The sequence below is a fragment of the Triticum dicoccoides genome, chromosome 1A (genome assembly GCF_002162155.2).
Source record: "Triticum dicoccoides isolate Atlit2015 ecotype Zavitan chromosome 1A, WEW_v2.0, whole genome shotgun sequence".
Lineage (NCBI taxonomy): Eukaryota > Viridiplantae > Streptophyta > Magnoliopsida > Poales > Poaceae > Triticum > Triticum dicoccoides.
The window spans coordinates 17,181,804-17,207,101 of record NC_041380.1 but is presented as its reverse complement, the minus strand read 5'-3'; the positions used below and the strand labels follow the sequence as shown (position 1 = coordinate 17,207,101).

Below are 25,298 nucleotides of genomic sequence, written 5' to 3'. Positions count from 1 at the left end.
TTCTAAGCTAGGCACAGGCGACATTAGATGCGGCATGTGGGCCGATTCCCAGCGTTGAACTTGCCGACGCCGGGGAGGAGAAGAAGCTGCGGAGGAGGACGTCGTGGATGGGGAAGAGTCCTCTGAAACGGCGAGGGCTCCATAGGTGACCTCCAGCGGGGAAAGAGGGGCGAGGAAGCCCGTCATTTGGAGACGCTCCTCCTTCTCCCTCGACGAGATGGAGAGGTTGCAAGGTTTGGCTGTCTTCCCCCATGATCTTCAGTGGCGCTAACCCGAGAAGGAGAGTACCCCACAACTTTTAGAGGGCGTGGGTGATGATCTTTAGCCCCCTTTTCAAGAGGGGATTCTCTCTCACGGTCCACCCCTTCCTTCGTGGGTTGCTCCAGTATTATGAGCTGGAGATCCACAACCTGAATCCCCACAGGGTCCTTCAGGTGATCGAGTTCATCGTGCTCTATGAAGGCTTCTTGGGGGTCAAGCCCGACTTTGCTTTTATGGGAAGCTCTATTTTTCACTAAGCTTTACTTCTCCAAGGAAGAGCTCTCTCAAGTCAGATGCCCTTGCTTCACCAGGAGGAGCATCAAGGGGGCGCCGTAGATCATCGCCCCTTCCTCAAACATGGGTTGGCACGACCTACAGTTCTACTGCGCCAATGCAGGCCCTGATGGCGTGATGGCGTTCAGCACTAGGGAGCCATCAACCTAGGAGGAGATCCTTTCTCAGGTGGACCTAAAAGTGGCCCGGGCTCTAGAGCCTCTCATCTCGGCCTTGGTGAGCAAAGGGCGCTTGGGAAGGGGGATCATGGATGAGTTCATCAGGAGTCGGATCTAGCCCGCGCACTTGAGATGTCAACCCATGTGGGCGCTGACCACCTTGGGTGACATCCCATGGTGCCTCAGCAAGGAGGTGCTAGGCAGGGCTCACAGCCTTGCGAATCATGTCAAAGGTGCGCCAGACCAGCAACTGTGAGCCGCCTATGATGGCACGCGCCTTCCTGGCTTGTGCCAGCTTTTTGTCTTCCACGTGCGCTAACTCTTTCCTCCCATTGGTTTGCTTGTTTTATGTTCCTTACTTCCTTTGCATCTCAGCTTTCCATTTCCTGGCAGTTGGGAGGCTTGCTAGTCAACCATGTACGTGAGCACCTCCAGGACAAGGGGCCCTCAGTACTCTATTAGTGTGCCCTCCGAGGAGCCGATGACAGGGAACGTGGACCCCTCCTCTGAGGCGAGAACGGCTGAGATCTTGTGCCCGGGCTCCCTTCTTTGTGCTCAACAGCCGAAAATTCCTTCCCTCAAGGGAAAAGCCACAGCCGCTCTGGAGAAGACAAAGGCCGTCGAAAGGTCCCTGGAGAGAAGAGGTCTGACTCATCCCCTGGTTTGGACGCCTCATACGATGTCCACTAGAACAGAAATGTGTGCGTTGCCGCGCCCATCTGTCTTAAGGGTAGAAGTTTAAATTATTAGAGAAAATTAGAATGATAGAAGTATTTGGTAATTTCAAGGGGGAAATTATAACACCCTGAAGTTGCTGGTGGGGCATATGTGAGTAGGTTGTGGGTGAGAGTGAGATATACAATGTATGCCCAATGCTTCTCCTATTCTGATTTGGATTGTTTGACTATTCTATTATTTTCTTCTATCTCTTATCTAATCACATGTTCCTCGACTTATTATTCTGTAGCGTCTCTAATCAGATGATATGGCATACAGGCGTTTGTGCAAGGTCTCTGGCACCAAGCACCTAGTGTCAATTTTTATTAAGTTGTTCGAGTGCTATTTTATACGATTGTAACAAACCAAGAACGAAGAAGACAGTAATTACACTAAGCTTGAACATACCACTGGAATATATATTTTTCTAAATGACTGAACATCGGCATTTCCATCCTTGCAAAACAAAGCAAAGCCTGGTCTTCAGAGTACTCTCCGTTTAACCTAATAATATGAATACCATCATCAAGATTAACATGATACTCTCCGTACACCTTATAATATGAATACCATCATCGATATTTCATTGTTCCATTCAAGGCATATAAATGCCCGACTGGGGATGCAATGTACAGGTGGTGCATAGAACAAAATTGTAGAAGCAAAATCAGCTGTTACAATTCTAATAAAGTTCTTTGAGTGATACCTTGTAGGATTGTAACAAATCAAGAACGAGGAACAAAGTAATTACACCAAGCTTGAACATACCATTGGAATTTCTGGATAACTGAGCACTGGTATTTCCATATTTGCAAGACAAAGGACGTCTCCTCTTTGGAGTAATCTCTGCCCACCTAATAATGTGAATACCATCACCAAAATTAATGTGATACTGGCGTGCCCACTACACATACAGACTCAGAGAACACTGTATCTAACAACAAGTACGTACCTAATGGGAAATTACTGAGCATATCTGTAGAGCATCGGCATGCTCAATCGGCCACCTTGTTCTCGGATAAATTCCTGTCAGAATAGTAACTTGGGCATTAACATCGATACCAATGCCATTGTGTTAAAAAGGCTTTCTTGGTATGAAACATCTTGGAAAAGAATCCATGAAGCTGACAGATGGTGTTTACTCTCAGTAACTATATCATGAGGAAACACAATTGAGAATCTCGCCATTGCATTAGTGCCTGCAATAATAGTAATATAAATCATGACGGGGGCTAACATTGTCCAGAAGGATGTTTTCATATGGTTTTGCAACTAGTATAGTTCATCATCAAAACATTCGTTGTTATGGTGAGTATTAACCTGGTCGATCGGACGCCAGAATACTATTTAGCTGATTACCTCCGTGAAGAGCACATGTCAAATTTTACCATCCAACAGGAACAGAGAAGATGGGATCTATCTATCAGCTTTGCTAGTCAGTTAATGAAGTACAGCAGTCTGAAATCTATCTATCAAAGTATAGTACGTACTATTTTACTGAAGAATAAAAACGCGCACCTAAAGGAACGGGAGGAGCCGGGGCTGATCTTGGCGGCGCCCCGGCGATCGCCCGCGGATCGGAGGAGCCTGACGGCGGCGGGGATCGGAGCTCGGCGGGGATTGCAGGCTGAGGAGGAGGAGCGGCTCGCGGCGTGAGGGGCTCGATTTGGCGCGGCGGAGCCATCCACCGGCGCCGGCGTCGACCGAGGAGGAGGAGGAGCGGCAGTTGGGCCGGAGGGGAGCGATGGCGAGCTCTGTTTTGGCGGCTGAGCTGCTGCGTGCTCTGCCTTGGGCCGCCGCCATACGCTTGCCCAGACAATTTGGCTGAAACCCCTAAAAAAACAAGGATAATTTGGCCGAACCCACCAAGTAAATAAAAAAGATCAATGTGGCCAACCGTTTAAAATTACAGAAGGTGACATTCTCTGGAACATATACTACTACTATACTAGCACTATATGATTATGATATCAACAAAATGGTCAACATCCCTGTGATTGTTCATTCACATTTGATAAATGAAGTGTCAAATATGTTCTTACATAGTAATATACACTGTTCATCTTCATATTCTAAGGGTTTGGTTTAACAGGGTGCATGCATCTAAATCAGATGATGTAAACAAAGCCTCTGGGCCTCATGAGTCAGAACCAAAGCAACCAGGCATTGACAAAAATAACTACATACAGACTAGCTACAACCGGATAGATACAAGCTGTACATACCAACACTAGAATCTGCAAAGGTACAGCCCTACAACACAGGCACAAAACATTCACAAATCCGCTGCCTCTTCGCAGATCAACTCTAAAACCCCTATTATACCATACATACATTACACCTCAAGGCATCTCTCTAGTAGATTATGCTATGTGATCCCACTCGGCCGGTCAAACCGGTCTCGACGAAGCGGGCCTGTTGTTGTTCCCCTTGGTCGACGATGGTCTCGAGCCGGTCAGGCTCCGGTTGCTGCTCGGCTTTCTCTGCAGCTGCGGGCGAGGGCTGTTCCCTCCCTCCTTGGCGTCGTGGAGCTGCTCCAGCGCCACGACAACCTGCTCCATGCTCGGCCTGTTCCTCGAGTCTACTGAGAGGCACTGTAGCGCCAGCGACGCCGCCTTCTGGGCCTTGGTCAGGGAGTACTGCCCGCCCAGACGGGGGTCCAGGACGCGGAAGATGCGCCGCTTGCTCGTCAGGTACGGCCGCGCCCACTCCACCAGGTTGTGCTCGCCGGTCGGCCGGTTCTTGTCCACCGCGCGCCGCCCCGACAGCATCTCCAGGAGGACCACGCCGAAGCTGTACACGTCGCTCTTCGTGGTCAGGTGGCCTGATCATGGAAATGTTGTAGCAGGAAAATTAGTTTAAGTTCGGCATGATGGTTGATGACGCAACCGGAGTGACGATGCAAGCACGTTTCAGGTAGATGTGTTTAGATTTTCAGCAACATATTTGGGCACATGAGGATTGAAAGGTTGTAACCGAAAAATTAGTTAAGTTTGGCATCTTGATTGATGACGCAACCAGAGTGACAACGCAATCACGATTCAGGCACGTGTGGTTAGATTTTCAGCAAGATATCTGTGCAGCTGAGGATTCTGAAAGTGGAATGACCAAGCTACCTGTTGCAAGGTATTCTGGTGCAGCATACCCATATGTCCCCATCACCCTTGTGGACACATGGCTCTTGTCACCGGTCGGTCCGTCCTTCGCCAGGCCAAAATCTGAGAGCTTTGCGTCGTAGTTCTGAAGAAGAAATTGCGTGACTGTCAGACCGACTGATAGAGATATTTTTTGGACACAAAGTAAAAGATCCTTCAAGGCTGTGGATATATATACTGCATCTAGGAGGATATTTGAGGTTTTGAAATCACGGTAGATGACTTTGGCCTTGTCACTGTGGAGAAACGCGAGCCCCTTAGCTGCTCCATGGGCAATTTTCATCCGAAGGTTCCAGGAGAGCGGCTGGAAATGTGTACTCCCTGAATGTTCAGACACTTTAGAAAACTGTAGAATAACACCCAGCGAATAGAGAAAGTAAAAGGCCAGGCACTTACTCCTAAAGAGATGATTCTCCAAACTCCCACGAGGCATGAACTCGTAGACGAGAAGCCGCTGTTCGTCTTCAACACAGTACCCAACGAGCTTTACAAGATTCGGGTGCGATAGTTGTCCAAGGTAATTCACTTCAGCCTGCGTCCCAAAGGAAGAGCATGTCAGACACAATGCAAAACTGAAATAAACAAGAAATCCCATCTCCAGCAGGCAAAATTGTCACTAACCAGCCATTCCCTATGGCCCTGATAGCTTTCCTGATTAAGCTTCTTCACAGCAATGACCATCCCGGTGCCAGGCTTGGTTGGGGTGAGGGTCTTCTCATCGATCCACCCCTTGAAGACTGACCCGAACCCTCCCTCGCCTAGCACACTGTCCGGCCGGAAGTTTCTCGTGGCGGTCCTCAGCTCATTGAAAGAGAAGGCCTTGACATTCGCTGACTCCAGAATCTCACCCTCGCTCCGTGGCACTGACGCCGCGGAGGCATAGCTGCTGGAGCTGCTCAAGGCCGCCCCATTCCTACTAGCATACTTGGAATTTGTCCCTGGTCATTATAGGATGATGGTTCAGACTTAGCCAAAGATTATTCAATCACATTTTAGCACAAATAAGTTGATGTCCCTTATCATTCATCCTATCTGCCCAACATTGAACAGAAAATAGGTTCATCATGGATAAGTTAGGTCGGACTAAATATGCATTTCGCTCTCTAGTTTCGCTTAGAAAAGAAGACTGAACATCCAAAACAGGACAGTCAATAACTTTGAAGGGAAGCACGTGGATTTGGCCAAAAGTAGCATCAAAATTTGAGCTTTCCTCTCAGTCTGATTTGAACTGGGCACTCAGAAAAATCAGAGGAAAAGTCAGATAAAGTTAACAGAAGCATGTACATCCGAAGCTTCCTCTCCCCTAGGCCCAGAACGGAAAGGCATGATTCCTTACACATGAAGCAGCCCAAGAGGAAGAGTCCAAGCTCGCGACGGATTTTTCCAAAGGATGGACTGAATTTTCCTATAGGAGACAAATTAAGTTTGTGCTGCACTGAATTTAGTGGCTCAACAATCTGAAGCAGATTAAACGGAACGAAATCAGCATCACCCAGTTCTAGTTTTAGTTCCGGAAAAAAGTGAAGAGATGCAAAGTAGTACTCGTAGAGAGTTAACACAGACCAGTGATTTATTGGGTGGTATTCTACTTGATATTTGGGAGGAACCGGATTAAGTTACTACAGTAGTTAACTGAACCTGCTGTTTACCCAATGTTGAAGCAGTTGGATTGGACCGAAATGGAATCAGCATGACCGAAGGCTGGTTTCGGGGAGGAGAGAAGAGATGCAGAGCACGAAGTCGGCACAAACCAAACCACCAGATTAGAGAGACAGAGAGAGAGAGAGAGAGAAATGGTTTGTTGAGCACTTGTTTTTCATTCGGGATTTGTTTATTGGACCCTATGGGCACAGATTAGTTATGAACTAGTCGTACTGCTAGTATATACTGTAGTAGTGGTAAAAAGATTTGTGAAATAGCATGAGGAGGCGGAGGGAGGGAGGAAGACGCAGGAACGCACCTGAAGGGGAGGAGGAGGAGCTGTCGGAGCTGATCTTGGCGCCCCAGCAGTTCCCCATGGCGACTGGCTCGCTCGCCGGACCGGCCCTCGAATGGAGCCGCCGGAGATGAACCGGCCCGTCAATCAGCGAACCCGAATCAAGCGAGCAGACCTCCCAAATCAGCCGGACCGAACCACGGCGCGCCCAAATCAGAACCCATTTCCTCCCCTGCTTCCAGAGCAAGAAAGAGAGAGAGAAAGAAGAGAGAGAAAGAGAGGGGGGGAATCGGAACTCCTCCAGCCAGGAGGAGTCTGGCGGTGGAAAGTATATCTGCCTTTGCGTGCGTCCCCCTCCGCCCCTCCTTTTCCCCGTGCGCCAAGTTCCTCCACCACCACCGCCACCCAGCGAGCGGGGGAAAGGCAGAAAGCGAGCGGGCGGGCGGGCGATGGGACAGTGCGGGCAGGGAGAGGGAGGGAGGGAGGAAGGAAGGAAGGGGAACCCGATACACTACCGCTAGCACGGGTGGTGGGGCAGGAGGCTTCTAGAAGGAGGTGGAGGGAGCCATTGATGGGGCCGAAAAGGCGAGGGAAAGGGAGGGGCGGCGCGGGCGGGGTGGTGGTTGGGGTTGGGGTTGGCCTCGCCTCGCCGGCCGCCTCTGCTCGCGGGCGTCGACACGAGGGCAAGCGGGCCAGCCGAGCTTATCCGCGGGGCAAAAGATCAAACCAACGCAAAACTTACCGCCATGGTATTATCTACAAGTGCTTAAACAATGCCAAAATGTACGATGTGCCTCATCGCTCATGTGCCCGTATTATTATTATTTTTTGAGAATGCCGCTATGTTTTCTTGTATACTACTCCCTCCCTCCGTTTCTAAATATTTGTTTTTTTAGAGATTTTAAATGGTCACCACATACGGATGTATATAGACATATTTTGAAGTATAGATTCACTCATTTCGCTATGTATGTAGTCATCATTTAAAACCTCTAAAAAACAAATATTTAGGAACAGAGGAAGTAGTACTCAAAAAAACATGGCGATAAGTTTTGAGAACCACTCTCTAGGCATGATAGCACCAATTGACCTGGCTGTGTCTGAGTCCAGATGAACAGGTGCCAGCCAATCAAGCTTATCATCATCAATGGGGAAAAAAACAAACTTATCGCCACAATATGTATGGTACTCCTTTCAATCCATAATAAGTGTCGAAGTTTTGAACTGTGGCAGAACTTTAGTTCAAAAATGCGACAGTTATTTTGAATCGGAGAGAGTGTGAAACGAATGTTAATGAAATCATAGCTAACTGCTTGTGCGCCAGTATGTTTTCTACTCTGATTATACATTTGATGGTCCAGCATCGAGAGTGGTTCCACGGATAAAAGCGAATATTATCCTGAAAAAGGCGAATATTCAAATCCAAACGGTCAATTTCGGCTGCCGCGCGATTGCCACGCCAGATCGCCGTCCGTACAACGCCTCCGTATTTGTTTATGTGGGCGGTACGTGGGTGCGACAATATTGGCGGTTACGGCGATATCCGTACACCGGTCGCCTACTTTTTCTTTATCTTATTTGTTTCTAGCTAGCCGGGAAAACGTCTCAAGCAGTGGACCTTGTCGCGATCGAGATCAACAAAATAATGCATCGCCATTCGCGGACGAGGCACGATTCATGCACCCAAGATTTTCTTTTTATGACATTTATTTAGGTATATATATCTGGCCAATACAGTTTTGTGGCTGGTAACCAAATTGTCAAATCAATGGCGTATGTGTATGTCCTCTAGCATTGTTGTGCTTAGCTGAGAAGATACAATTTCATGCGTTGTGGCCGGCCGGTACACATGGGTATACGTATGTATGTGCAAGTGGGAGTACTCCCTCCGTCCCAAAATACTTGTCGTCAAAATGAATAGAAAATAATATATTTAAAATTAAAATACGTTTAGATATATGTTTTTTTCATTTTCATGACAAGTATTTTCGGACGGAGGGAGTATTATATGTGTAGATGGTCGTCCCGAGTAGGACAGATACCAAGTGCAATTGGTTCGCTGTCACCATACGCGGTCCGTACATACATGCACCGTCTCGTCTCGTCTTGTACGTGTACTTGTTTTTTCCGAGGGAAACTAGTCTCGTTTTCTCATTTCTCGGCGTGTATTTCTGTTGTCAAACTTTATGCATGTGACCAGCCGGTAGGATATATGCTATGTACTACTGTAGTACTCCCTCTGTAAACTAATATATAAGTGTTTAGATCACTATTTTAGTATTCTAAACACTTTTATATTAGTTTACGGAGGGAGTATATGCAAGCGTGTGTTTGTTTTCAAGGGGACCGCGTCACGATCGATCAAGATCGACAAAGCAAAGGTTTCACACACATGTATGCAGTGGCGGAGCTTAAACGAAAAAGTTGGGCGGGCCAGACTGAAGAAGAACACATTTTTTTCTAAATTCTGACACATAAGGACATATTACAAGCACCAAAGTACAGTTCAACCATGAGTCACTACTATTGGGCAAGCTAATACAAAAGTGTCTGCGACATTAGACATGGACCTACTCACATACAATGAACTCAACGATCCTTCTTGCTTATAAAATCTGCAATGACATCTTCGTGGTTGTAGTTTTCTAGAATTCCACCATTTATGTAAACTAACAAGTTATTAGCCAGATTCTCACATTCCATCTTATTGTGCAATCTTGTCTTACTGATCTTCATACTAGATCAATTCTTTTCGGAGTCTTACTGATCTTCATACTAGATCAGGCTATTATTTATCACTAATCACTGCGTGTATGGAAATGAACAAAATCAGGTAATTGCTTAACAAATTCAGAATTTGCGGGGGAAATTTTACATGTGAAGTGTGCCTACGGCAAGGGGCTAAGTCATGGGGGCGCCGGCGACAGAATACAAAAGGAGAAGGGGCTGGCCCAGGTCATGCGCCAGATTTGGAGACTTGGAGTTGGAGGAGAACAAACGCAGGAATGGATGGCCGGCAGCACGCACGGCGCACTGGATCCCGGCGGATGACGGACGGCGGGAGGGAGCATTTACAGGGGCGAGGCGAGATCCGGGCGGGCGTTGCGGCGGCGGTTGCTCCGAGAGATGGCGATCGGCGTGCTCAGGTGGACCGTGTTCCCTGTCCACGGCGGTGGTCGTCGGCAGCGTGGCTACAGCCTACATGAGTCTCTTGGACTGAGAGGATGGGGAATTGGGGAAGGCACGAGTGTGCTTGTGCGTGCAGCGTCCGTGAGACGAGGAGACGATGGCCAGTGCGTGCGTGGGCTAGTGGGCTGGGCTAAGACGACTAGTAGTAAAAAAAAAAAATTGTCAAATTCCTGGGCGGGCCATGGCCCGGGTCTGCCCCTACAGAGCTCCGCCCCTGCATGTATGGGCTAACATTCATGCATTCTTTTCAAGTGGGAGGAGGAGGAGGAGCATTCATGCATGAGGCACGATTCATGGATCACCAAAGGTACGGTGTGCATGTGTTTTGACCTGGCTGCGTGGGAAGGGACACGGGTGCGTGCGTGTACACCTCACAAATTCGTGGCCGGAAGAAAACAGATATGCAACTTGTGGCCATTATGTACTAGTACGTACCAAGTTGTCAAATCAATTGTGTGTCTTGTAACTGCCATTGTTTTGGGGTTTTCTGTTTTTGTTTTTTTGCGAGAAAACTTTCAATCTATTCATCTTTAATTATAATAGTGCAATGAACACTAAAAATGATAAAAATTACATCCAGATCGGTAGATCTCTTAGCGACGACTACAAATATTGAAGCGAGCCGAAGGCACGCCGCTGTCATCACCCCTCTTTTGCCGGAGTCGGGCAAACCTTATTGTAGTAGACAGTCGGGAAGTCGTCATGCTAAGATCTCATAGAACCAACGCACCAGAACATCAACCGCCACGGATGAAGAGTGTAGATCAAAAGGATCCAACCTGAAAACATACGAATGAAGACAAACGACGAACAGATCCGAGCAAATCCACCAAAGACAAATCTACTGAAGACACACCTCCACACGCCCATCGATAATGCTAGACGCATCACCAGAACGGGGCCTAGGCGGGGAGACATTTATTCCATCTTCAGGGAGACGCCACCGTCTCACCTTCCTGAACAGAATATGAACCCTAACAAAACTCAAAAAAAATAATAATCTAGAAACGGAGCCCTCCATCGGCAAATGCCGAAATCCGCTCTGCCTTCATGGTCCTAAGGCTACCGGAGACAGGACGGACCGGCACCGGCATCGACGGAAGGCAGAGAACGCTGGCTTTTTTAAGGCGGCGGCTGGCTAGGTCGGCTATGATGAACGCTGTTTTGGTCGCGTGAGTGAACGTAGCTCTGGCCTGTGCCCTGCCGCTCCGGTCTTCTGTTTGGCTGACAGAATACGATGTGACCATGGAGCTGCTGGCCCCTCCGCAATTTTGACCGGTACATGTACGTATGCAAGTAGGAGCATTATACAAGTAGGAGTATATACAGTATATGGCCGTCACGAGTACGGCATGCATTATAGTAGTTGCGAAATTATGAATGAGACACGTATTAAAATGTAAAAATGATGAATTAAACATCTCTTTTCTGATTTGTTGGTGTGCATTTTCTTGGTCAAACTTTGTGCTTGCATGTGACCGGCCGGTAAATTGTGATACTCCCTCCTTCCATCTATATAGGGCCTAATGCGTTTTTTAAGGCTAATTTTGATCAAATGTTAGAGCAATAATATATGACATACAATTTATACAAAGCACATCGTTATATTCGTGTGTAAAGGAGTTTCCAATGATATAATTTCCACATTGTGCATGTCATGTACTATTAATCTTGTGAATAGTCAAAGACGGTCTTGAAAAACGCATTAGCCCTATATAGATGGAAGGAGGGAGTAGTAGATATCATATACTGTATGTATAACCGCAAAAAAAAGGATATCATGTATGTGTAGATATATTCGGTTATTTCAGGCAAGTGGACACAACAGATAATGATTTAGATACATCACCATATTCACTGTGCATATGTTTTGACCTGGCCACGTCGGAGACGGGTCACGGCTCCGTGCATGTGTTTTTTTTATTGTGTGCTGGCAGATATTATAGGAAAATACGTTCGCAATTGTCAAATCAATCTACTAGTACTATGTCCTGTGTTTTTTTTTCGAGATCTTTCAAATAAGATCCATTTTGAATATGTTTTGGCGAGTTTTTTAAATTTTGTTAAGTCTCAACTGCTGAAACTTAATAAGAGCAAACGAATGAATCATAAATTTCAGAAACTAAAACTTAAAACTTGATCTATGCTTATGTGAAATCCAGCATCTTTAGGGCAAACGGACAGTTGGCACGGGCGGGCAGGTGCATGCCCCTCAGAATTTTCGTACTACATCCGCGTTGCATAAACTCCTAGCCTCCTCCACACCACCACTTCACCGCCATGCAAGCTCTTAGAGCAACTTTAGCAGACCCCGTATCCGACGCAAACCCGCATAATTCCGGCAATTATAGGGGCTCGGCCCATTTTTCTGGCCAGACCAAAGCCCGCATCGATGTCCGGCCCGTAAAATTTTTTGCCGCAGCCCGCAAACGCAACCCCCGAGCCACTATAACTGCAGGTTTGCGGGGCAGATGCGGGTCGAAACCCTATCCTCCCGCAGCCGCGTTCCCCTCCAATTCCCCACCGCGCCGCTCCATTTCTCGCCGCCGGCAAGCCTTGAACCACCATGGACGACTCGGGGGATGAGGCGGACCGCCACCGCCGCGCCAGATCTGACGTCGCGCACAAGCGGGGGGGGGGGGCGTTGGTGGCTCAACCACGATGCCCGGCCGCCGCCGGCATTCAACCGACGCGAGCTCGACGAGTTCGAGCTCGAGGGCGCCCGTCGCCGCCGCGCCTCCTCCAGTAACTGGTCCGCGAGGAGCTCATCTGGCTACGGGTCCGTGGGGTGCTCATCCGCGGGCGCATCGAGCTCGCGGCTCGTTCCGGTGAAGAGGGAGCCGGAGGAGGCCATGCCCGATGCGCCGCTGCGCCAAGGCATCATCAGACCCGAGGACTACCTTCCATCGGGGTAGGAGGAGCTCCTCGAGCGCGCCGTCCTCGAGCGGTCGGCGAGGGATCAGGAGGAGATGGAAGAGCGCATTCGGCACGAGCTCGAGTACGAGCGGCTCTTCCTCGAGACGGGACTCACGGCATCGCAGGCGCACGCATCGAAGGAGGGCGACCTGCGCGTGATGAAGGCGGAGCAGGCGAAGCTCTACATCGACCTCGACTGCGACTCCGACTGATCGCCGCCGATGGGCAGCTACCGCAGGAGCTCCGGTGAGCTCACTCTTTGTTGTAGTGGTGCGGTAGCGTAGGCCCTGTCTAGCATATCTAACCTTTATGTATGTATGTGGCGTGTATAAACTTATTATGCGAAGAAGAACCATCTATGCAAGCGAGCTCCGGCGAGCTGCTGCTTAAATTTCTCGCGCGAAACAACTTTTTTTAAAATTTAGGGCCTTGTTTGAGGTTTCTAGTCTGCCGCCGCAAAATTCGACCTGCATAACCGTCCCCGTGCGACCTGCAAACACATTTTACAAGTCGGCAAAATGTGGGGTCTACTAGAGTTGCTCTTACGCTCCCCACCCTACAGCTTGAGGTTGTGATATAGGAGCCCCCTTCACCCACCAGGCTTCCACGTACTTATATTCAATAAATATGTATAATTGCATCTATTTAAAATATTATTAATTCAAGTATTCATGTTCACATAGTCAAAAAATTCCCACGATAATGTGCAAGGTATTATCTATAGTACGCAGATAAAATAAAACAAGAGAGAGTGTGTTAATAATCCACAGAAGATATTGAGGTTTAAGCCTTTATAACACCTAAAAGCTTATCAAGGAAATTATTCGTAACAGCCACTTAAGCAAGTTTTAACTAAAGAACCAATTGGCTTTAAGATAACAACTCGTCTGGGTGGTGTAGTTGGTTATCACGTGTAAGACAATAAGTTTTGGGGAACCAGCGCAACCCTCTAGGGGTGGCTTATCTCATTATATATAATGGTTGTGTTACAATACGTACATAAGTACAGAAGCTATACATAGTCTAACACCCTCCCTCAATCTTAGCCACTTTCTAAAGAACTGAGAAGGGTAAGATTGCGCCTACAAGCCTCAAACTGTGGCAGCGGTAAAGGCTTAGTGAAGATGTCTGCAAGTTGATCCTTAGATGAGATAAACTTGATCTGGAGTTGCTTCTGCGATACACGTTCCCGTACAAAGTGATAGTCAACTTCAATGTGTTTTGTTCGGGCATGAAATACTGGATTTGCAGAAAGGTATGTAGCACCGATGTTATCACACCAAAGAATAGGAGGCTGTGGTTGAGACAAACCCAACTCCTGAAGCAAAGACTGGACCCAAATAATCTCTGCAGTAGCATTAGCCACAACCTTGTACTCAGCTTCAGTACTGCTACGTGACACAGTAGCCTGTTTCCGAGCACTCCAGGCGATCAAATTAGAGCCAAAGAATACTGCATAACCCCCCGTGGATCGCCTGTCATCTGGGCTACCAGCCCAATCTGCATCAGAGAAGGCCGAAAGGACCCGAGAGGAAGTCGGCCGAATATGCATACCAAATGTCAGGGTGAACTGAACATAACGAAGAATGCGTTTAACAGCAGCCCAATGAGTATCTCTGGGAGCCTGAAGATACTGACAAACCCTGTTAACAGCATAAGAGATATCTGGTCTCGTGATCGTCAAGTACTGAAGTCCACCAACAATGCTCCTGTACTCTGTGGCATCCGCAGGAGACAAAAGCTCACCATCAACAGCTGTTATCTTGTCGGTAGACGACATGGGTATGGTGGTCGGTTTGCACTTCAGCATGCCAGCTCTTTGTAACAACTCCAAGGAGTACTTCTTCTGCATAAGGACAAGACCGGTAGCACGAGAAGTGACCTCAACTCCAAGAAAGTAGTGAAGCTTCCCAAGATCTTTGACCGCAAAATCAGCACCAAGAGAGCAGACAAGAGCATTAGCAGCATACTGAGAAGAGCTGACAAGGATAATATCATCGACATATACCAAAAGATACATAGTGACTTCTGGCTTCTGTAGAAGAAATAATGAAGTGTCAGCAGTGGACGGCACAAACCCATGAGCACGAAGGGCAGAGGCAAGGCGGGCATGCCAGGCACGAGGAGCTTGCTTCAAACCATATAGTGCTTTGGAAAGACGACAGATATAGTCAGGACGATCAGGATCAGAGAAATCAGGCGGCTGTTTCATATAAACCTCTTCCTCCAAAAATCCATGTAGAAAAGCATTCTGCACATCAAGTTGACGAAGTGACCAACCACGAGAAACAGCAATGGAGAGAAGAAGCCGAATAGTGGTAGGCTTGACGACAGGACTGAAGGTGTCCTCATAGTCAAGACCATGACGCTGCCGAAAACCGCGAGCAACAAGTCGCGCTTTGTAACGCTCAATAGATCCATCCGAATGCTTCTTCACTTTGAATACCCATTTTGAGTCAATAACATTTACCCGTGGTGGTGGAGGAACGAGAGTCCATGTCTTGTTACGAAGAAGAGCATGAAACTCCTGCTCCATAGCCTCTCGCCAATGTGGAATGCGCAGGGCAGCCTGATATGAGCGAGGCTCAGAAGATGGATCCGCAATAGCGGCAGCCAAACAAGCAGCCAACCAAGCAACCGTACCATCCTTACGTTCCTTAGGTTTGAAAATGCCACTGCGACTGCGTGTATGTGGTCGGGACACAGGAACCACCGAGGTCGACGGAGCAGCCTGCAACGGGCTGGAGGACGGCGACGTTGACGAGTCAGCCGGTGACGAGGAGCCAGTCACGGTAGCCTCGGACTCGGTCGACGAAGAAGGCCGGCCCACCGGCGAAACCGGCAGAGCCGACGAAGCAGCTGGCGACTCCGGCATCACAGACCGGGCCGTTGGCGAGCTCGGCATAGTGGGCCATGGCGCGGCCGGTGTCGCGGGCCGATCCGCGGATGAAGGCGACGTGAGGACCCGAGCCGCGGGCGAAGACGGCGTGACGGGCCGAGCCGCAGGCGAAGACGGCGTGACGGGCCGAGCCACGGGCGACTCGGCGGCCGCTGGCGAAAAAGGCCGAGCCGCTGGAAACTCGGCGATCGCTGGCGTAGCGGACTGAGCAGTGGAGATGCTCGGCGCGACGGGCTCGTCGGGTGACCATGCATGAGCACGCGAATCGACGCCATGCAACATAGGGCGATCGACGTGCCCACCAGAAGACGACGATGATGATGGTGAATCCTCCAACAGCTCCAAACGAGCTCCACGTCCGGTTCCTGCACCATGGTTAGGTAACAGCAAAGGAGAGTATGCAACATCATCAAATTGGTCAAAAGCAACAGAGGATGAATGCAGGGATGGTGGTTCGACAGTAGACACAGGAAGGTTGGCAAAGGGGAAAACATGCTCATCAAACACGACGTCCTGAGATATATAGACACGATTAGTGGGAACATGAAGACATTTGTAACCTTTATGAAGAGAGCTATAGCCAAGAAAAACACACTTCTTAGAACGAAACTCAAGCTTGCGCTTGTTATATGGACGAAGATGCGGCCAGCAAGCACACCCAAATACCTTGAGAAAGGTATAATCAGGTTGTTCATTAAGGAGAACCTCAATGGGAGTCTTCATGTTTAAAACACGAGTAGGAGTACGGTTGATGAGAAAGCATGCAGTGGTGAAAGCATCACTCCAAAACCGAAACGGAACAGATGCATGGGCCAAAAGAGTAAGACCAGCTTCAACAATATGACGATGCTTACGTTCGACTGAACCATTCTGCTGATGTGTATGTGGATATGCTAAACGATGAGCTATCCCAAGCGACTGAAAGAAAGAGTTGAGGTTGCGATACTCGCCCCCCCAATCCGACTGGACATGAACAATTTTGTGCTTGAGAAGACGTTCAACATGTTTTTGAAACTGAACAAAAATATCAAACACATCAGATTTGCGTTTAATAAGGTAAAGCCAGGTAAAGCAACTATAAGCATCAACGAAACTGATATAGTAATTATGACCACTGACAGAAGTCTGAGCAGGACCCTATACATCTGAAAACACAAGTTCTAAAGGATGTTTCACCTCACGACTGGACTCCGAAAAAGGAAGTTGATGACTCTTCCCCTGCTGACAAGCATCACACACTGCTACATCTTTATTACTAGACAAACTAGGAAGCTCATGACGACGCAAAATATGACGGACAATAGGTGTGGCCGGGTGACCAAGACGAGCATGCCACTGTGACGGAGAGACCCGAACTCCACTGAAAACGCGAGCGACGCCAGGATGCTCCAGACGGTAGAGGCCCTGGCACAACCGCCCACTAAGAAGAATGTCCCTCGTGCCCCGATCCTTAATAAAAAGATCAAAAGGGTGAAATTCACAAAGCACATTATTATCACGTGTGAGTTTAGGAACTGAAAGAAGATTGCGGGTCACAGATGGAACGCGAAGAACATTGCGAAGCTGAAGACTCCTATTGGCATGTCTAGTGAGAAGAGATGCTTGACCAATATGAGAGATGTGCATACCTGCTCCATTGGCGGTGTGGATCTTGTCGGAGCCATGATAGGGTTCACGAGTGTGAAGCTTCCCCAGCTCGCTGGTCAGATGCTCTGTCGCCCCAGAGTCCATGTACCAGTGTGGATCGATGGAGTAGGACTGAGTGTGTCCCTGGTGCTTCTGCGGCGCGGGACGATCAGCCATGGCGACCTGACGGGCATTGTTGCGTGTATCTTTGCCGTCATTGCCAAGACCAAGGAAGCTTCGCTGGAAGCGCTTATGACACTTGGAGGCCCAGTGCCCATCGCGGCCACAAAGCTGACACACACGTGGACCGCCAGCCCCCGGTAAGGTCGCAGTAGGTGGGGGGCCGAGGCGGGCGACGGTGGCAGCCCCAAGGGAGACCGGGGTGATGAAGAAGAGCGGCCACCCTTGGTGGCGGCGTTGGCCGAGAGGGAGCCAGTGCCCCTGGTGCGGCGAGTCTCGACCCGTTGCTCAGTGAGAAGGAGCCGAGAGAAAACCTCGTGTGCCAGCATGGGTGTCGAGTTGCCCCGCTCGTTGATGATCTCGACTAAGGCATCATACTCCTCATCAAGACCATTGACAATAAACGAGTTGAACTTGGAGTCGGTGAGGGGCTGTCCAATGGAGGCCAATGTGTCGGCGAGGCCCTTGACCTTGTTGTAGAACTCAGTGGCAGTGGAGTCAAGCTTCTGACACTCTCCAAGCTGACGACGGAGTGCAGAGACACGAGCCTGGGACTGCGCTGCAAAGGTGCGCTCAAGGATGGTCCAGGCCTCATGAGACGTCTTCGCGAAGACAACAAGGCCGGCAACTGCCGGCGAGAGCGACCCCTGGATGGAGGAGAGGTTCGCCTGGTCCTGCCCCGTCCAGACGCGATGGGCCGGATTGTAGACCGGACCGTGCATGCTGTCTACCAGCGCGGGTGGGCAGGGAAGCGATCCGTCGACGTAGCCTAGCAGGTAGTGACTCCCCAAGAGCGGGAGAACCTGCGCACGCCAGAAGATGTAGTTGTCGGCGGAGAGCTTGATGGTGATGAGATGACCGACGTGAAACGGCGGCGGCGAAGACGATCCCATCGAGGAGGCTGCCTGGGGTGCAAACACCATGGAGGCAGCCAGAGGCACCGAAGCCGATGCGGGAGGAGGCGGGACCGCAGCCAGGGCGGGCGCCGCAAAGCTCGCGGCCGGTTCGGACGCCGCAAGGCCCGCGGCCGGGGCGGACGCCGCCAACCCCGCCAGCGGGGCGGTGTGATCCGCTTGCGGCAGGAGCGGCGGGACGACGCCTGTGGAGTCCGCAGCGGACGGCGGCACCGCGGTGTGGACTACGAGGTCACGCCCAAGAGAGGGCGCCGGTGGCGTGGAGAAGACGGAGCCGATGCTCCTTGTCCCGATCGGAGCCGGAACGAAGACGGCATCGAGCGGGAGGTTGAGCAGAGCCGCAAGAGAGGCCGGGAGGAAGCCCGCAGCAGTGGAACCGGTGGTGGCGGCGCTCGACATGGCGGCGGCGCGATCGGTGGCGCGGCGGCTGCGGTGAAGGCGGCGGCGGCTGCTGCGGCGGTGCGGGTATTAGGGTTTAGAACCGGAAGCGATCGTAACCTAGCGTGATACCATGTAAGACAATAAGTTTTGGGAACCAGCGCAACCCTCTAGGGGTGGCTTATCTCATTATATATAATGGTTGTGTTACAATACGTACATAAGTACAGAAGCTATACATAGTCTAACATCACGTTAGTCTCACACACTAAAGGTCCCCAGTTTGAACGTGGGCTTAGACATCTTTCCTTTTTACGTTTTTTTGGAAAGCATTATTAGTTTTTTTTTGCGGGATAAAGCATTATTAGTTTTTTTTTGCGGGGTAAAGTATTATTAGTTTTAATCTCTGGTAAGGGAGAAACTACGGGGCCTTTGGTGGCGCGATAAAAACCTTATTATGTTTCTTCATGTATTTTTCTTTTGCGTGGAGTTTTTTCATGTATTTTGACTTTGTTTTGACAGTGTTTAGTAGTTTCAGCTGGCATGCAGTGCAAGGTGCTTACGTACGTACCTGTAGCTCAAATGGATGTATACCATATGTGCGTACAGATTGCCGATGATATAGGTTAACTAGCGGACTACGCAATAGATGGCAAATTTGTGATTTTGAAAACGGAGAACAGTACACTCGCTTTCACTGTTAAAAATCCAGGAAATTGTCATGTTAACTTATTTCATCATGAAACTTTATACATTTGTAGTATACATCCATATGAACATGTAGTTTGTTTCTAGAATTCCTTGAAACTTTGAGATGAGGTTTTAGTTTTTTTTTCAAAACAATTTCGAGGTCCTAAATTCCACCCTCGAACTTTCCGCCTTTAGTTTCCTACTATAGGTTATCCATTTTAGTATTATTAATATATATTTCCATACCTTTTGCTCTATAGTTTTCTAAAAGAAATTTTAGATGAATAGGTAGACCTGTTCCCCAGTTTATTGTATATTTTCCATACACCATATATTAAAAAGCTGTTCACTATATATTAAACATGTTCAATGCATAGAACCATGTTCGGTATGTATTAAAAAAATATCAAATATTTTTATTTATTGCATAGAAATAAAAAGGAAAACCCCCAAAAATGGTAAAAGGGGAAGAAAACATAAACCAAAAATATATAAAACCCCAAAACAAAAATAAAAATTCGAAATAAAAATAAAATAGAAATGGTTGGGGAAAAATAATATCCACCAACAGACAATAACAACTGCCAAAAAATTGAAAACTATACTGAATTTATAAATAGTTCCTGGATTTCAACAAATGTTCACAGATTTAAAAAACTGTTCCAAATTCAGAAAATATTCATGATCTTGAAAAATGTTTCTGAATTTTAAATTTTGGTTATGACTTTGAGAAAACGTTCCAATGTTTTAAAAAACGTTCAGGAATTTAATTTTTCTCTTGATTTTATAAATTGTTCACGGTTTGGAATATATATTTGAATTGATTTTTTTCGTGATTTAAAGAATTTTCAGGGATAAATATTTATTTGTGAATTTTCCAAAAGCATTCCTGGATTTCAAATAATGATAACGAATTTTAAAATATGTAACAGAGTTAGAAAAATGCTACCTGATTAATAAAATTATTCATGTATTTACAAAATATATAAATTAAAAAAATATTCATGAGTTTAATAAAATGTTCCCAAATTTTATAATTTGATTGCGAATTTACATATTATTCGAGGATTTAAAAGAAAGTCCATGAATTTTAAAAATCCAACTTTAAATATTGTTCATGTATTCAGAAATAGAATAGAAATAAATAGCAAAAATTAGAAAACGAAAAGAACCCGACAAGTAACAACAGGGACGCCCTCCATCTCTACCTCACCTGCTGGGTATGGGAGGAAATAAACAATATTCTTTATCTAATCCACTGAATTCCTCCCATCCCTGTAGAAGTGTCAGTCCCCCTTGAGGGGGCCTACTAGGGGTGTCTAGGACAGATTGGTGGTTTGCATCCGTTGGTTCCCACAAAGAAGCCAAGGCTGAGAAAACCAAGCTAACAATTTGTGAAGGGAGATCGAGGTTTCCAAACGGACCGACCGTTGCTCGGAATAGATTAGTTCCAATCGTGAGAGTGGTTCCATTTTTTTTTTTTTTTGCATTTTCAAAAGTTTTTTCTCTATGGGAAGGGCACCTTCCCACGATCAGTGAACGGCAAAAAACAAAATGCAGAAAAACTAACGAACGACCTAGTCCATTTGGTTCCTGTTCACCGCCCCGCGCGCTGACATGCCTCGGCTGTAGCGAGCGGCGACCGAGCGATAGCCCACAAAAAGTCCCTATAATGTGTCAAGAACAACGCGCAGGATCTTACGGTTTTGTTTTCTTCACTTACATGTGCTTATTCACGTACAAGTGCCCACCACCCTCACGTGATACCGATAGAAGCAAAAAAAACCTCCCTAAAGCACAGGTGCTTTATATATGTAGTATTTTTTCCTTTCGAAACCATTTTTAAGAACAAAAAAATATCAAAAAGTGTGAATTAAAAATACTTCATCAAATTAAATAAAAATCATGAATGTAATAAAAAGTTCAATAATTCAAAAAAAATGTTCATGCGTTCGAAAAAACTCATGAAATCGGAAATGGTGTGTATGAAATTAAATAAATTTTCATGAATCAAAATGTTTCTGGATTAAAAAAAATAAAAAATGTTAAAAAGTTTTGCGAACTAATACATTTCATGAATTACAAAAAACTGGGGAAAAGGCGAATAATTTCCAAATTTTCCGAACTTTTTTTAAAAATACGAAAAATAAAATTTAAATCACAAAATATCAAAAATCATAAACCATTCTTTGAAGTTTTGATTTTTTTTGAAATTGTTAACAATTTTAAAAATTATGAACATTTCCTGAAGTATGCAAACAATTTGGAAAATGTGAACATTTCTTGAAGTTTGTGAACATTTTCTAAATTCTGATTTGTTTTACTTATGATTTTTATGGGAAACATGAGATATGAATTACCATATGAATGGTATCCAAAAAGGGAATGCTAGTGAAAATGGGCAGATCAAACGATCTCATAATTTCACATCGTCAACTAGCCTACTAAATCATTTTACATAAGGATGATATTGATGAATGGACTGGTTATTAGTTACATGATTGCATTGAAACAGTAGGACAAGCTTCATGATCTTATTGATCTGCTTCGAGGAGTCTTGACTGCAATCCGGACCGTGCTAATTATGCTGCTAAGCGAGGCATGGCAACGGAGTCATTCCTAGAGAGCTTCCAGCACAGCAAGACCTGATGCAACACCTGCTCATAGTGGTCATGGGTAAGAAGGTTCTTGAATAACTTTGGGTCCTTGCGTACTTGAAAAATGAAACGACATCAAAATCAACACAATTTTGAACAAAATTGAAATCTTGCCAATCCTTCTCTCTGTCGGAGCAAAAACATGTCAAGTATTTGCGCACAACTATATGCAACAACTGAAAATGTTTGGGGAGAAACCAACAAACCTGTTATAGATGGCATAGTTGAGATCTCTCCCCTATGCCTTGATTTCAATTCTCGACCATCAACTACTTCACACTTGGGCGTGTCAGCTGTTTTCGATTTGACAAGAAGGGAAATCATTTCTTCTGTAATACAAGCAATATAATGAAGGATTATTAACTGTAACATTGTACTTCTTTAAAAAGAAATGAAAAGGCGGCATTTTATCCGAAGTGGCATCATGCAGAGAAGATAGGGCAGTCAGGTAAGTGAGATGCCAGTGCCTTCTGGGTTAGTTATGTACTTCAATTTGTAAGTAATTAATAGTTCAAAAGTCCAGAGCCAAAACTACCCCTTGAATTAAGCATCATTTTCTCTGAAAATTTGAAGTTGCACAAAACTTGCTATTTCGTTCTGGCTAGACATATCAGTTGAATCCAGAGCTCACAAAAATTATATACATAGCTGGCTGGTTGACATATATGACATCATTGTTCACAATTTATTTGGCAAATGAATTGATTTTCAAGCATTATTGACGTGGATGAGAGACCTAGTTTCTAGAGCTGCAACAGATCATTATCAGAAAAAGGATAATATACTAACATGGATGGTTATTCATATTGCTAGAAAGGTTCAAATACATAGTTCGGACTTATATCAGTAAGATCCTTAGTAAAAAATTATTGTGTGCATAAACTAATGCATTTAGGAAGTAAATACAGAACTTAAAAACTATTTGGTGCAACATTGTTATTTCTTTGTTGAGCAAAAACAGAGGTGTTGCAGAACCACACAATTTTAAATGCGTCTTCTAAATTGAATGGTCGTTCAACGGGCCATGTGAAAAGTTAAAACATGCTAGACAAAGAGATTGTTTTATTCCATGAAATTACTACTTGTGTGGTGGTATCCCAAGAAACAACATATGATGCCTTACAATTTTCTACTTTATACCCATGTATAATCGATTCTACTATATCTCATAAATAGTATAACTATTTACTATCTGGTGGAAGTCACATACTCCCTCCGTCCCAAAATAAACTATCTCAACTTTAGTACAACTTTGTACTAAAGTTAGTACTCCCTCCGTTCCTAAATATAAGTCTTTGTAGAGATTTCATTATAAACCACATACGGATGTATATAGATGCATTTTAGAGTGTAGATTCACTCATTTTGCTACGTATGTAGTCCATAGTGAAATTCCTACGAAGACTTATATTTAGAAACGGAGGGAGTACAAAGTTAAGAGACACTTATTTTGGCACGGAGAGAGTAATACCAAAAAATTAACACAAGCTGCCTTAAGTATATTACATTTTCAGAAAAGCATATTTGAAAATAAGGTGCATCTAGTACTTAGCATGGCGCTACTTCACTACAAGTCTGCAATATGCTACAAATAGGCATACTGAACGCTAGGTATTTAATGTGCACAAAGCAGAAAATAATTGAAATGCTCTGGACACTTACTGATTATGATCAACACCAGCTATAAAGCTCATTGTAAAATGTGCTCTTGTTAAATCTGGAACTAAGTTCTGTGTACGCATTTAACAACATAACCTTAAGGGCTTAAATTAACAAGAAGAAAAAATAACAAACTTTGCTGATCCATAACATATATGTACTATATAGCAGTTGCCAGCCAACTCTTGTTGATCCTACCTATTACATGACCCTGTTTGCAATTGACTAAGCGTACTGAAGTAGCCCACTTCAGAAAATAAGCTGGCATTGCACGGATGGTCATGCTAAAACCAGCTCGATGCATTTCACCAAAAGATTCAATGGCTTGAGAATAAAATGTGGTTGCCCTAACTATCAGAGAACCTCTTAGCCAAGATTCAACTGAATTAGCTATACCCAGACATGTAGCATCCAATGGTTGTTGAGAAAATAGTTCTCAACTAAATTGTATGCCTCCATTGAAACAAGTTCAGATCTTTAAGAACATCCCATTGTACACACAACCTGGTACCACCGAACTATAGAACATGAAAACAACTACATCACATAATTGAGCATGTGCACTCACCAGACCTTAATGGGCTATAGAGTCAAAGGTCAGATACTAAACGAAGCATGCCTTAGGATGTGTTTGGTTTGAGGGCCAGGCTAAGGTGGTTGAGGGCATCCCCAACCAGCTGGCTAGGGATAGCCCTTTTTCAGGTTGGTTGGAAGGGTGGAGTTATCCCATATTTTTTTTGGTTCAAAAGATGAAACGTGGTTGAGGATAGCCATTGTAGTGTTTGGTTCGAGGGATAAATGAAGGATAAGGGTTGTGGTAACCTTTTTGACTTGAGATGGTGAGATTACCCTCATAATTTGCAATTTTTCAATGGAAGGAAAAAAACATGTTATGTACAGTCATAATTTCGAAAAACTATACTGTTTCATAATAGACCAAAACAAAAAGTGTGCAAGAACATGGCTACTTGTTGCTCAACAGTCAAGTGTATTGTGTCCTTTAGCAAGTTGCGATCCCTAAAGATTTGACAAAACCTAAAGAAAGGTTCTCTCCGAAGCCTAAGCATGTTCAGACAAGTTGTGTCATTCTTCCATATTTTGTTGTCAAAATACTATCTTCTCATCCTATCTCTCTCATCAAATGGGGCATACGTAATTGCCTCTCTTCTTTTTCTTTTTCTGGATTGAACAACCAATGCTATCATGTTGACAAACCACTGGACTGCAGACCGCATAAATTAACATCTTTGTTTTTCTGTCCATCTACAATGCAATTACAAATGATACTTTAACATGTGAACAAGAATAATTCAATAGCACACAATCTGTCTACAAGAAGCCAATTATTCAGAGGTAAATCAACGTTCTCTTCTAGTGTCAAATATTTCAGAAAAAGAAACAAGGGGTAGGCAGTGGGGTGTGTGTTTTACCTCGGATTGAAGGAGTTGTGCTGCTAGATGTGCTCACGGCTGCGTTTTGACTTTCGGTTTGAGATTTTTTTCGCCCCAGGCCGAGATAGCTGAATTTCGGCCAAAATTTGACCAAACTTTGACCGAAATTTGACTAAACTTTGACCAAAATTTGTCAAATTGGACCAATTTTGGTCGAAGATATATTTCGCCCTAGGCCGAGATGGCCGAAATTCGGCCGAAATCTAGTTTTTTCGGCC

General features: G+C 45.9%; 1 protein-coding gene and 1 long non-coding RNA gene across 6 annotated transcripts; both read right to left on the bottom strand.

Moving 5' to 3' along the window:
- Positions 1-1,993: 1,993 nt before the first annotated feature.
- On the bottom strand, positions 1,994-3,183 carry LOC119359491. Of its 2 annotated transcripts, none has more exons than XR_005172569.1 (3): positions 2,949-3,183; positions 2,383-2,456; positions 1,994-2,284 (listed from the first exon to the last, which is right to left on the bottom strand). It is a non-coding gene; the product is annotated as an uncharacterized LOC119359491 (long non-coding RNA). The 2 variants fall into 2 exon arrangements; XR_005172566.1 differs by lacking the exon at positions 2,949-3,183 and adding an exon at positions 2,573-2,628.
- Positions 3,184-3,494: 311 nt separating this feature from the next.
- On the bottom strand, positions 3,495-7,109 carry LOC119359458 (receptor-like cytoplasmic kinase 176). 4 transcript variants are annotated; one of them, XM_037625657.1, is made up of 6 exons: positions 6,546-7,107; positions 5,207-5,523; positions 4,982-5,117; positions 4,809-4,906; positions 4,547-4,670; positions 3,495-4,254 (listed from the first exon to the last, which is right to left on the bottom strand). In XM_037625657.1, exons 1-6 carry the CDS (start codon positions 6,601-6,603, stop codon positions 3,821-3,823), a joined length of 1,167 nt encoding a protein of 388 aa, XP_037481554.1. In that variant the 5' UTR covers positions 6,604-7,107; the 3' UTR covers positions 3,495-3,820. The 4 variants fall into 4 exon arrangements, with proteins under 4 accessions (XP_037481554.1, XP_037481548.1, XP_037481543.1 ...); XM_037625651.1 differs by having other exon boundaries at positions 4,764-4,906; positions 6,546-7,104; XM_037625646.1 differs by having other exon boundaries at positions 4,764-5,117; positions 6,546-7,109.
- Between the last annotated feature and the right edge of the window lie 18,189 nt (positions 7,110-25,298).

What these genes read in the sequence shown, in the direction of transcription:
- LOC119359458 (XM_037625643.1), bottom strand. Translation starts at nt 6,603, where the DNA reads ATGGGGAACTGCTGGGGCGCCAAGATCAGCTCCGACAGCTCCTCCTCC. An exon ending in GGAGAATCATCTCTTTAGGA is followed by an intron (nt 4,907 to 4,981) that starts GTAAGTGCCTGG and finishes CTGAACATTCAG; the next exon opens with GGAGTACACATTTCCAGCCG. An exon ending in ACCAGAATACCTTGCAACAG is followed by an intron (nt 4,255 to 4,546) that starts GTAGCTTGGTCA and finishes TTCCATGATCAG; the next exon opens with GCCACCTGACCACGAAGAGC.